Genomic DNA, 14,357 nt, shown 5'->3' on the forward strand with positions numbered 1-14,357 from the left:
GCTTTTTTCGTGAACAAATAATAAGGTTTTTAAAATTTATCTAAACGTCTTTATTAATGTTTCCTTGAACTGTATGATTTTTAAATTTTTTTTTACTAACGAAGTCAAAGCCTTCGTTAGACAATAATTTGTATTTTGTATTCAAAGATTTTTATAGTTAATTGGTCCTAATTACCTTGTTTGTAACAACCTACATTGCCTAAATAAGAATCCTTCTTTAATAATATTAGTAATGTGAACCACCATAATCCATGGAGAGTCAGGGGTTCAGTTCTTTGTTAGGAAGTACTGTTATTAGAACAACGCTTATACAAGATAATATTTTCAAGATCACGCTAACTGCCAGATTTTATCCCAATGAAGGGTACCCACTTTATAGAGGCTAGGAGGACCCCATAGGCTCCCAAATCCACAGGGTTTAGACGACTACATAGACTCACCATAGAATCACGACTACAGTATTAGAATAAATAATTATCTGCCTCAGCAATTCGGACCCTGTTTCTTGGAATTAGTAGCGCACAGCTTCTTATCACCTTGCCACACTACTTTCTAGAAACCTTTAATGAGGTCAAATTATTGATTTTTTGTAAATAAAGGAAAGAAATAAATTTTCAAAACCAAAAAATTATTATATTTATCATTATCATTATTAACGTTGATTTTACACAACACCGATTTATTTCATACTATGCTAGATAAATAATGTGAAACTCCAGGATTAATTCATTAGCATACATACATAGCTCGATACCAACAATCACCTCTACCTCTTTGGTTTAGTTTCAACGTTGAGTGAGGGAAACAAGAGGTTATTACATTTTGAATTGCCTACTAGTGTTGGCTAAGATTCAATTTGCATGAAATCAAATAAATAAATGAGTGAATCAGACGACGATGTCCCTACTTTATCTGCTGAAGCATTAAAGGCACTTAATGAATTTTATCATGAGCAGGAAGAAGAAAGAAACAAATTGGAAAGAGTACAAAATAATCTAAAAGACTGTGATATTTCAGCTTTTCAAGAAAATTGGGTAACGAGTACTTTAATATGTTTTACAAATATGCATTCTTCTTCATCTCCAATGTTATACTTGTGGCTGCGATTATACCTTAGCCTGATCTAAGTGATAAAAATAATTCACATTATATGATTTAACAGTGATATTACTTTTAATTGAACGAATAAATATTATTTTTATATCTTTAATTTTAGAGCCTTTGTTTAAATTGTTCAGGCATTACTCCAACATGTTGAATGGGCATAGATTCCTTATATATCATGGAAAAATATTCAACCATTTTTACCAATGATAACATGACACCATAAAGTGATGTGTAGTGAGGCCCACCTCAAAAAGATCTCTTGAGAGTTAGTATACTTCTTTATCAGGCAGAAATCAACAGCTATAATCCAGTTAAAGTAGTAATAAAAATAGAGTGGATAATACTTTTTCTTTTTTAGTGTAATAACCGGTGCTTATGGCTGATCCTGGCCTGTTTAACAAGGTTATCTCACTGGATTCCATCATCTGTCATCTTTATAATAATGCCCAACTGACAGAGGTCAACCCTCACATTATTCCATCTTGTTTTGAGTGCACTACCTATAGATATTGCATATACTGTCTTTTCATATGAGGATCTGTCTAAAAATCTTCCTTTCAAACGCCTATTTTCTGTGCAGTAGGTTTTGTTGAGCATCCACTCTCAATTTAATAAGTTGTAAAGTTATTCAGCATTACTTTGGTAGTTATGCTCAGCCCTCTGCTTTTTAATAGGTTAAGTAAAGCAAAGTACACCTTATTTCCTACTGCTATTCTAGGTCTTATCTTCTCCTCTCCATGCTACAAATCAGTCTGATAATGGTTGCCTGTCAACCCTCCTGCTTTATCCAGGCTTAGAACCAGATGGAGTATATGCCCACTCACAATGTTGGAGTAGTGCTTTCAAACTGTTACTATATTTAACTTAATTTCTGTTGGCATCTGTTCTACTGAAAAGTAGAAATTATTTTCCTTCAAAACCATTAAACCATGGGACACAGCTAGTATGTTATCAAAATTACATTATACTAGGATATAATTTTATTTAATATACATCTGTAAGTTGAAACCTTATCACAGTGATTACTTACACACAAACTTTTACTTCAAATTTGATAAATAGAATAAAATACTGTGTAATGTTACTATATACTGACTTTTTCCCACCACATGCCAATAAAAGGTAATTCATGAATTGGAATTAGTTCCTTGTTTTGTATATAACATAAAACCCATTATTTTACTATTTACAGTTTAGATCGTCATCACTTTGGAATTTTATGGATATAAAATTTCTTGATACCTCAGAAGATGACTATTTTCAGTGATTAAGTACATAATTGTAATAACTAGTTTTAACTTCTTTTTTTTTATAGCAACTGAGCCAATTTTGGTACGATAATTCTACAATAGAAGCTTTGACCAGTGAAATATGTAAAATTTGCAAAGAAAATGGTAGAATTGCTCTTATCTCTTGTCCTTCCCTTTACAAATCATTGAAGTCAAAGGCCAAAAATCGTGAAGGTAAAATTAATATAAACAATTTAAGAAAATAAATGTATTTGTATATTGTATCTAATATTGTTACTGCATTTTTTTTTTGTTTTAGTTATCCTTTTTGAATATGACAAAAGATTTGCAATGTATGGCCTAGATTACAATTTTTATGATTATAACTTTCCCCTTGATGTTCCACGAGAATTGGCTGGATACTTTGATGTAGTTGTTGCTGATCCACCATTTCTCTCTGAAGACTGCATTACCAAGACTTCTGTAACAATCAAATTTTTTACAAAATCTAAAATTATTTTGTGTACAGGTAATTTTGATAATTGTCATTTATTATCTATCATATTTTCATTACAACAAAATTTATATCTTAGCTAACTCACAGCTCAGAATAGTTAGATTATTAACATAATTCCATTGGTGTTAAGTGCTATTAAATTTAATGAAAGTGCTTTGCTACTAACAGTGTATAAACCATTGTGTGTGAAGTCTGTAGTATTAATTTTTATACATTCTTCAATGATATGTCTTGCCTTATTGGGATATGGAATATATTTCATTTTAAAAATTGGTGGTAGAATTATGGTAAACCAAGAAGGAAATCATCTGGCTTGCAACCAAAAATACAATATAAAATAGTATCTGATGTGTTAAATAATTAGATGCTAGTGTTTTCCCTACATTGTAGGTCTTCATCAGGGCTACAGGGAGAAATCTGTTAAACTATTGTTGGTGCAAAAGAGTGAAGAAAAGAATTGGGTAAAATAAGAGTGATTGTTTTTTTAAGGCAGGACACTAAAGCATCTTAAGGAGCATAAATACTAATAGCAAGGTATTCAAGCTGAGAAATAATGCTTATTGAAAACAGGATGGATCAATAATTAGGAATAAAGAACCCATCCTTGGCAGATGGATGGACCACTTTAGATGTGTTTTAGAAACTCAAACTATGGAAAATGAAACTCCTCTTCTTTCTAGTTACTTTTAATGGCTTATTGTTTGGAGTTTAATGAACTTCTGAAAAAAAAAAAAATTAAATTAATGCTATGGTCCAAAAACTAATAAAAATATAGAGCCCCCAAGTATCAGACAGTATTGCTGCTAAACCTCTGAAGTTTTGGGGCAACAAGTTTCTCAAAGTTGTCTGTGAGTTTTTCTTATGCCATTTGGTTAACTATGAATACTTCAAATTAATGATACACAAATGTTCTCATTGAGGTCAAACTGATTACATCACTTATCATGCTATAACTCTCCTGAACTATACTTACAAAGTCCTATCTAATATCATCAATCAGGGACTACTTCCTTATTCAGAAAAGGAGATGAGAGTCTGTTCATGATAGGGAGGTCAACAACAGACCAAATATTTGTTTTGAGGACCCCGGTTGAAAGAATTAGGGAATACAACACCATCACACTTCACCTCTCATAGAATATATCAGAGGAATAATAGCGTAATTACAGAGAGGTTGCTCCAGGCTATGGAAACAACAAATATACCCCTTAAATTGATTCATTATAAAGAGATACTGAAGTTAGATTCAAGATGTCAAGTCAGGTTGCTGAGAAACATGTCTGAAACTTTCATGGCCACAAGCGGCTTAAGACAAGAATATGGCCTGTCATGGCTGCTATTCAACCTTGACCTAGAAAAGGTGATAAGAAAAGGGACTCCAGTGTGCAAAGAAAAGGCATGATTCTAATCTAGTCAGTCCAAATTGTAGTATAATATAGATATCGTAGCCAGACCACAGGATTGCATGCGATCAAGGCACTAGGTTAGGAAGGAAATGAGTTTGTGAATTAGCCATGATGGCCAATTACGTGTGTGTGTGTGTGTGTTTATCAATACTTTATTATTTGTGAGGTCTATTATGTTATTGATATTTTCACTTATTTTATACTTCTTACTTTCATATTTGTGGTACATATTGGCTATCTAGCCTTTGTGTCTCATCCTCACCTGTTACTAAATTTGTATTACATTAATAATAATACAACATGAACAATACTTTACTCTCAACAAAGTTTATTTCAAATCGTTTCGGCCCTTCAGCTATTATCAAGGAGATACCCTCTATTCGTTTTGCACTTATAGGCCAATTGCATCTGTCAATAATAAAAATTTATAATCTCAATGCATCAGCAACTATTTAAAAGAAAAAATTCTTCTTACTAAGACACAATAACAAAATAACCTTGATTATGGTCTAAGGTCCGAAATGTACTGTTAAGAGTAAAGTAGATCAATCAAAGTTGTGTCATTATTAATACTAACCACTCTCAAACAATTAATCAATGAATATATTTAATTATTAAAAAAACTAATTTGTATTTTATGTTTTTCAGGTGCTGTAATGGAAGAACTAGTTGGAAAACTACTAAGTTTAAAGAAAAGTAGTTTTGAGCCAAAGCATGAAAACAATTTAGCAAATGAATTTTGTTGCTACACTAATTATAATAATAGTTTTAAATAATTGTTTTTAAATAAAAATTGTATGATATTATTTTTTAAAAGTGATATATATTCCTGAAAAAATATATAATTCTATTTTTTAGCAATGTAATATATTCTCTTATAACCATCTCCCTCATTACTTATCTAAAAAATATTCACATTTTATGGAACTGTAGTAATTTTACTCCATTTTATCCATCTATTTTTATTTTACTGCAATAAACAATGAAAAATCAGAACTGGTAACAAGTTCATGTAATCTATCATAAAAAATTAGATACATTGGAAACTATAGACCTTATCTAGTTTTACATGGTCTCAACATATTGCACCCCTAGATGAAAATGCTTCAACCAAAGAAGGAAGACTTATGATCATTAATCAGACATACTATTATGCTTCCTTAATTTGAATAGGCTTATTGAAATCTTTTAGCCCTATGACAAAGCATTAGAGCTCTTTGGTGATTTAGCAAATGTTGGTAGGTTTTGCAGAAATTGTTTTGTTCCAAATTGATAAATGCACTGTTGATAATTGTAATCAATATTGTTGGATCACTTTCACCTGATGTGGTCAAACAAATTTCCTGATCTCTAATCTCCATTTGTCCATTTTATAATGCAATTTAATGAAGTACTTTTGATCTAGTATGTCTACTCACACGACTTTCTGTACTGATTTAGTTCAACGCAAACATTATTTGCTGTATCTTAGCTAATAATGGTCTGATTAAGAAAGTTTTGGTTTTTTTAATTCTGATTTATAGACAATTTAATTATCTTTCTAGTGAACATCTAGTACATATCGAGCAATATATAGTTTCCGATTTATATGAAAAACTAAAAAAAAAAACCTGCCTGGTTACCTGCCTCTTCCTTTGACTGGAACAAAAGTCTTGTAATCTAAAAAGATTACATAAATTAAAAAAGTCTGTTCTTGTAAGGCATTGATAAAATAATTTGTTGGAGTAGTTAAAATCTCAAATTTTCTAACAATTTTGGTTACTATTCTATTAAATTCGAGCTACTCACTTATCTTTTGGAAATGTGAATGGCAACAATAGTTTCCTTTTCTGTTCAAAAACAACATTGTATAAATAAAATCTGAATTTCTTAACTTCAAAGGTTGGTTTCAAATTTCAGTAACTCTTTGAGTAAAACATTTAACTGCAGTGGCCTTTTGAAGTAGGCTCTCAAATTTCTCATGATCATGGCGAACTTCCTGACATGAATTTTTAAAAATGTTTTAACTTGATATTAATAAGAAAAATATTTGCACCTCTTTCTGGATTAAAATAAAATGTTTTCATGACTTTAAATTAAGTATTTTTCCTTTGTAAAAACTAAATGATATTGAAGGTTTTTAGTGGATGATTAGTGAAAATGTTATAGCTATTCAAATTTAGCAAAGTATTACATGAAGTTTTTGTAATAAATTAATTTTACTCTTTAGAAAAAAGTCTGTATGTTATAGCAAAGTGACACCAATTAAATTAAAATAAAACTCCAAATAGAGGCCAACAATTTATAATTATCACCTACCAAAGTTTATTTTTAAAAATTATTTATAAAATTTATGATTATTTTTAAATTAAAATAAAGATAAGAAAAAAGGCATATTTGTTCATTTCTGTTTTATTTGTGCTGAATAAATTTATTATTTTATCCTTAATATTCCGATTTTTTTAAATTAATAATTTAAAACTAAATACCTAAAATTTTACGATTTATAACAATATAAAAAGCGACTTGCTACTAAGTTCCTAAATGAGATGGGTACAAACTCAAACATTTTATCAAAACATCCAGATTGGTGCATAATGAAAACTATCAACATCGAAACAAGCAGAAAGACAATAAGAATCAGACCTGACATTTATTTTTTCTTATTAGGAAAACTCTATTTTATTCCGCTTATACTTTTTCTATTTTCTCTCTTAAATGAAATTCAAACAATAATAAATTTTAAAGCTGTAAAATACATTTCAGCACTGAACCTGGGATAATGGAAAAAACCTGATTTAAAAGAAAGAGAAAAACCAGGGGCATGTAGTTAGTATGAATGACACTAGAAATCGCTAGTGGGGCCTCAGCCAGGTCGGTCTAACAATTTTTCTTAAGAAATTAATATGTATGATGTATATTTTATGTTTAAAATCAATTTTAGTAAATTATCACAAACATTCATATATGTTCTAAATGTTAAGTTCAGAAATGGTTCGATCACCAACAGAAATGTTCACTGAAAAGAACGATTTCCTCCACATTTACCAGTAAATAAATAAAAATAATCAGAGCAACCACTTCAAATCCTTTTATTATTAACTATCACGAAAAGCTTGATCTTTAATAACTATTGAATATTACAATCACGATAGTTGCAGATTAAAAGGGTGAGCAAAATGCCAAATTTATATAAAATAAAGTAGGTTTATTTATTTTTTTAGGATAAGAGAAGAAAAATCAACACATTTTATTGGTAATTTATAATGAAATTAATAATTATAAAATAATGTTTAGTTATATGTATAAAATAATGTACATAATAATCCCAGATCAGTAATTTAATCTAGTTCGAGGGTTAAAAAAAATAGTAAATCATTAAAAATTTTTATAGATCTTGTGATGACTTGGTAACACTGGTGTGCAGCCTGTCTCATTATGGATAATGGAGGCGCGAAAAGGTAACAAAATTGATTAGTGTTACTTTAGACTCCAAAAGCAAGTGGAGCAAATCGTGTTAGTTATAGTGTTCTGTATTGTTTCAAGAGCTAATTGTCTAATAATAAGGGATTTATACTTTATTTTATCCAGGTAACATTAAGTTATGTTCTATTCGTAATTTGTAAAAATTAATTGATTTTTTTTTTTACTCATATGAATAGATATAATTGTTTTGGTCATTTAATTATTTTTAAATGCAATTCTGTCATCTATTAATTTTATGAGGCCATCTTTAGAACAGTTACAGTATCATAATGAATAAATGGGCCATAAAAACCCGCTAAACCTTCACAAATCAATTTTCTTTTGTCTTAAATTCAAATATGCATTGTACCGTTACTGCCATTTTTTATAATTTAACGTTATTTTGGTATCATTTTAATCTCTCCAATGTATTTTTTTCTTATTCTAAATAAAGAACAAAATGCTGAAGTGCATTTTTTAGACATTCCCGGAAGAATAAGATTACAAAAATATTAACGAAAAAATTGTTTATTTTTTACACTGCTACTATTACCCATTGCAAGGAACGATGAAATAAGGAGTCCAATATTTTTGGATATAGAATCCAGGAAAAAAATTTTTTTTTTTAGACCTTCATTATTTATCCCTTCCTCTGTGAGTTCAAAAAAAAAGAAGATCTTGAACCTTTTGTTTTATTTTTTTTTTATTTATATTTTTAATTCTTTTGCAGTCGACTTGAAACTAGGTTTACCTGAAATTTGAACCTTCTTAATGTTTATAAATGGTTCAATCCAATTTCCTAGATACCTAGTTCTTACCAGGGTTTATCAACGTAGTTGTATTTAGTTCTATAGTTTCCTTGTCCTCACTCATTACGAATCATATTTTAGCATAATTACTCTACTTTAAGTTATGATCTACCAAGTTTTTTAAGTGGTTTTAAAGTTGAGGAGGTCCGAATGAAAAATTATTTTTGTAACGTTTTGAAACAGCCGACATTTTTATTCCCCCAACTATGGTTGGCAGACTTATCATTTTGCACTAATAACTCTATCTAGTCTACATCAAAGTAATCAAAAATTGTTGTGAAATATCTATTTTTTCCTGGGTTTTTGGATTATTACTGAAATGGACAAAATCCAGTAAGTAACCCCTTGTGAAATTAATGTGGGATATGATTTACATGAAGAAATTAATGTTTTAGTGTTATTATTTTTAAATTTGCTTACATTAAATTGAGAAAAGTTTTTGTATTTTTATTTATTCATTATACAAAAACTAGATCCCGAGGTAGCATCTGCTGTCTGTCCCGTGTTAGCTTAATCCAACTCAGCCACAACTAGCTTCTCAAAATTAAATTAGAAGGTTGAAATTTGGACGTGAATTGAGAAGGTATTAAGACCTTTTTTTTTTATTTACCTCTTTCCCTGTGAGTTCAAAAAAGGAAGATCCAGAACCTTTTGTTTATTTTTTTTTTATTCAATTATTAATTCTTTTGAATTTTCAGAGTTCCCACGCAATTGCGAACTTTATTTACATTTACTTACCTTTAATGTTGATTCTGAAACTAAGATCAATTTCGACAACATAAATTTAGAAAAAATACCGTGGTATGGGTTACCATACACTAGTTACCGTACACTAAAGTGCATAGTGCAAGTCGGATCGGAATTTCATATGTTTAAATTTCAGAAATAAAATAAGAAATTTAAATGTTTATATGTTTGACAGACATTTTTGGCTACTCGACACGAAAAAGCTGTTAAAGAGCCCTCCCAAGATTTTAAGAAATGTCAACCTCCTACCCTCCAGCTTGAAACAAAATGGCGGAGGGCTAAAAATATTTGTCCGCTTTTCATATATAAACGGCTTAATCAACACCAAGTTTCATATAATTGTTATTTGGATTTCTCAAAAGGTTTGTATCAATATTAAACTGTTATTGACAATCATAGTTAAAAATGTTGTACTAAAGTTTATAATTTGCTGTTTATTTTACTTTATCCATCAACAAATCAGTAGACCCAATACCAGTTGGAAACTAGAAATATTTACAATATCATTGACTACTGTTAAACTGTTCTGAAAGACAAAGTTTACATCAGGGAGACTAAAACTATGATTCCAATCAGATTCAAGATTTTAATAATTTATAGGCTTAGAATATTGTAATTTAATTGTACCTCCAGGGTGCTGTTGCATAATGAAAGCTAATAGTATTAGTTCATTGTACAAGTATGAAAAAAACGTGGTAATTACATTAATACTTTTTTTTTCATAATAAGGAGGACTATTAGTGATATTACTGGAGTTAAAAAGTACTAAAGTACAAGTTACTATTGTACAAGTCAGTGAAATTGTACTAACTTAAATCGACAAGACTAATAGTATTAGTTTGTACTTTATTATGAAACAGGGCACTGGTGGTCTCAACTTTGACTTGCTACTAACATTTTCTTCGTAGGTATTATTGTCTTCTACACTTCCACACAGAGTCGAATTATCCACGTAGCTGAAGTAGCGAAAGCTGCTTGCCCTGGAATTCCGGATAATAACGATATATTAAAACAAAGACCTCAACAATGATTATACTTAATAACAAAAAATTATTTTGTTGGATACTAGGGAACATATTGTTCCTACGAAGGTATGTCTGCTAACATGACTTTCCTTACCGTTTAGGCTGCATCGCTCAATACAAAAATAATTTGTTGTATCTCTATATTATTAGGGGATAAAGTATTACTCAATGAATTTATGTTTTAAAAGAGTAATTGTTCCGGGAGATTTTTAGTTTTCAAATTAACCTATTAACAAATAAACCAAAAGTCATTGAGTTTCTGTGGGAAACTATCCAAAATAGTTTTTAAAACAGGTATGAAGTTTAATACAGCGAATTTTTTATTATATTGGTCCGTTCTAGACTACTTTTTTTAAAAAAATTTCACTACCTTGTTTTTGTATTATCATATATTATACATTATATTGTATATTGTACAAAATATTATGAATATATATTTTTTATTTATAAACAAATAATATTTTATTTTTTCATAACTTTTTTCAGTTCTAGAGTATTTACTCTTTATAAGAAATGTTAAATGTCTTTGTAAGTGTACAAGAGTGATTTGAGTTTATTCTATTCTCCGATTGGTACGAACCATTTATCACTCCATGTTAACATCAAATTTTATTTAGGACGTTTTATGGATTTCTGTACTATTCTTAGTTCGTTGACTCTGGTGTTAAATCATACATCCTGCCACTCCAGCTAGCCCATTTCGTTCAAAGAAATTTAACAACGAGGTTGCTTGTATAGTTTTTGCATTTATTTTCTAAAATTAATCTTTAAACCAAATAAATATTGAAATACATTTAAAAATTTCATGAATGTTATCAATCTGATAATCATACATGAATATGAATCATATGCTTGACTTGAATACATCCGTGGGTTTATCTCATTTACTTATTGTTGCCGTCTGTTTGATTAGTGCCTAATGTCAGAATTAAAATGAACCTGTTCGAATATACAATATATTTAAGCGTTAATAACCAAGTAGATTTTTCTCCATAATATTTATCTTCCACATCTCAAGGATAAAATTATTAAAGCAGTTGGAAAAATCGATTTTTCTTCATGCAAATAATGCCTTTTGAGACAAGGTATTGATATGGCGTAGCTCCTTTGGAAGCCGACAAGAGGGTAAAAGATATCTAGGGGGAGTGTTAAAGTGTTTGGGGGCCATCTAGCATTACACCACCTAATGGCTCGTCTTATATGGCACAATGCCTCCAGCCTTCGCTCTGTCCACTATAATGGCCTCTCCACTATATCTTAAAGCTCCTAGCTTTCATAGTGACCTACCAAAGAGCCGAATACTGTGAGCTGACGATTATGAATATGATATACGCTATTTATTTTAAGAATTTAATCTCAGTTCCTTTTATTTAAGTCGGTCGAAATACAAGATTCTATATTAGTTACTTTTTGTGCAGATGCAGATAGTGAATTATTATTAATAATTTGAATTTGATTTTTCCTCCCATTGAAAAAGCTTTTAGGAAGCATTTTTTAATTATTCTTTAAAGGTTAGTCAAAACAATCAAGTATAATGTACAGTTTAGTGGATCAAAGCCAGATGTAGAATTTTATAATCAAACAGCGCCACCCCTATTAACAGCATAAGGCTTCTGTGTTGGAATGACGATCAGCGCCTAGCTAAACCATTGGTTCCCTACTCATAGTACAAGACCCCTAGAGAAAAGGCAGTTATTTCGCCCCAATTTTTTATTACTATAATGAATACTATGTATAATTACTAGTCAAAATTGACGAGCCTGCCAAGTATAGGTAGGGGGAAATAAAAAATGACGGCAGTTGCAAAACGTTAAAAAAAATTAATTTTTTATTCCAAGCTCTTTATCATTAAAACTACCAACAACACCAGAAAAACCTAAGAGAACATTATTTAAAGTAGAGTAAATTTGCTGAAATCTGAGTTCTAATAGAACTATTTACCTTCAATAGTTCTCAAGATATAGATTTTTAAAAAGCAATATTTCATAAAAAAAATGTAATTAAGATCAGCAGTGAATTTCTTTTCAGAATTCTATATTTCATAATTTATTCGACGTACAGATGTCTATTAGTACTCAAATTATAGCTAGTTTAATGTTCTATAAAGTAGTTTATGACGTTTATCTTCATAACAGTAGTAGGTTTCATGATATTTGCTAAAATAAATTGATTTATAGTTGTTCGGCCACATTTCCATGTGCAAAATTTATATTAATTTGAGAATTTCATAAAAACTACTACCCCTATGAAGATAAGTGTCTTATATTCTATGGTAAATATAACTAGCTTTCATTTGAGTGCAGGCAGACATCTGTACGTCGGCTGGTTCCAAAGATATATTTTTTCAAAAATGAAACACTTTATCTGAACTACTTGAAATTAACATTTTGTGAATTTATTTTGTCAAATAGCATAAAAACTACTACAAAGTAAACCTTACAAAATATTTTATAGTAAATTTAACTAGCTTACATTTTTATGAAACGTTGCTTTTTAAAAAGCTATATCTTGAGAACTATTGAACGTTTATAGGGCTCTTGGGGGCTAATATTTTACCAAATTTAATCTACTTTAAACAATGTTCTCATAAGATTTTTAGTGTTGGCAGTTTTAAAGATATAAAGCTCCGAAAGAAAAAAAAATTTTTTTAACGTTTTGAAACAGCCGCCATTTTTTATTCCCTCTACCTATACATGGAAAACTCGTTGATTTTGACTAGTAATTATAAATAGTTTTCATTAAAGTAATCCAAAATTGGAGTGAAAGTACTGCATATTTTTCTTTTCGCCTCTTGTACTACAATAATATTTTACGCACCTCTTAGCCGGAAAATTTGCCCACCTTCGCTACTGATTTGGGGTTAAGCCTCACCTGAAAAATGTTTGAAAATTAATTTGCTTATAAATGCATATAGAGTCACTTTTATTTTGTACAGGCCCTTTAAAGATTTTCAACTGACACACAAACATCAAGAAATAAAATAGTTCTAACAATAAATCATTATAAAACTTTGTACCGTCGGCTCCTAAATGTTTAGTAGTCTCACCACACAAACATAGGCTTAACTGTATATATAAATATATTCATGTTCATAATATTCGTGAAACATACTTGTAGGGTTTACAGATTCCAGTATTTCAATCAAATGTACATATCTATTGAAAAGCTTCATTCAACTAAGCTTTAGAATATAAAAAATAAATAAATAAAAACATCAGAATTCCATAAATAAGGTTCATTTTCTTTGAAATTTCAAATCTATTTTTAAAAAATCTTACTCTAAAGTACCTTTAATTTTGTTTATCTGAAAAAAATGAACAATTTCCATTTAAACAATGGATAAATATAAAACATTCAAGACTTTTATGAACAAAAACGGAGAAAATAGGAAAAAATTGGAACATCTGATTCCAACGGGAAGAGCCAAAAACGATCCTTCTCTATTGCAGTTTCTTTGCAGTGACCAAAGTTATATTGGTTATTCCAACCAGAAATTCTAAAATACGAATTTTTATAGGAACAAAAAAACAAAACAAAATTTTTCATAGTTTACACCTTCCCTGGCCTTTTTCATTTTTTGTAAAATTACAAAAATAGCGATGACTACAACATGGGCCCACCAATATACACACCACTTGGAAACCCATGTAGGATGGTGAGTAAAAGTTGTGTGATGCGCGCACCACACCATTTTTTTTTTAACTAAGCCAGGTAATCACAAAGTGGCATCTGTTTTGAGTGTATTACTATATAGGTCCATAACCTTCTGGAAGATTATTTATTATTGGATCCTTGATTCATGAAAATGATTGAGTTGAGTGGATCACTCTGATCTGAAGTTTAACCCGTTAACTTGTAGATAAACTTAAATACCATAACTATTTGGTCCTTCGCAAAATATTTTTTTTTTAAAAAAAGTACATAGTCTAAATACATGTTATTTTCGTCTAAATAAAATCAAATGTGACCAAACTAAAGTCTCAAAACATTCTTTATTTCCTCAAAAAGTCCAACGTTTTGGCAAATTCGGCCATAATCAAGGACAATCTATCACAAAACAGCTTTTATTGTAC

The 14,357-nt window shown here is 29.8% G+C and overlaps 1 protein-coding gene across 1 annotated transcript; it reads left to right on the forward strand.

The window, feature by feature from the left end:
- Nucleotides 1-778: 778 nt before the first annotated feature.
- LOC106678627 (EEF1A lysine methyltransferase 1) lies at nt 779-5,120 on the forward strand. Its single transcript, XM_014417253.3, has 4 exons — nt 779-1,034; nt 2,423-2,570; nt 2,656-2,865; nt 4,908-5,120. The coding sequence occupies exons 1-4, from the start codon at nt 879-881 to the stop codon at nt 5,033-5,035; spliced, it is 642 nt and encodes a 213-aa protein (XP_014272739.1). The 5' UTR covers nt 779-878; the 3' UTR covers nt 5,036-5,120.
- The last annotated feature ends 9,237 nt before the right edge of the window (nt 5,121-14,357 follow it).

Source organism: Halyomorpha halys, unplaced genomic scaffold (assembly GCF_000696795.3).
Source record: "Halyomorpha halys isolate HHAL.00 unplaced genomic scaffold, Hhal_1.1 Scaffold150.1, whole genome shotgun sequence".
NCBI lineage: Eukaryota > Metazoa > Arthropoda > Insecta > Hemiptera > Pentatomidae > Halyomorpha > Halyomorpha halys.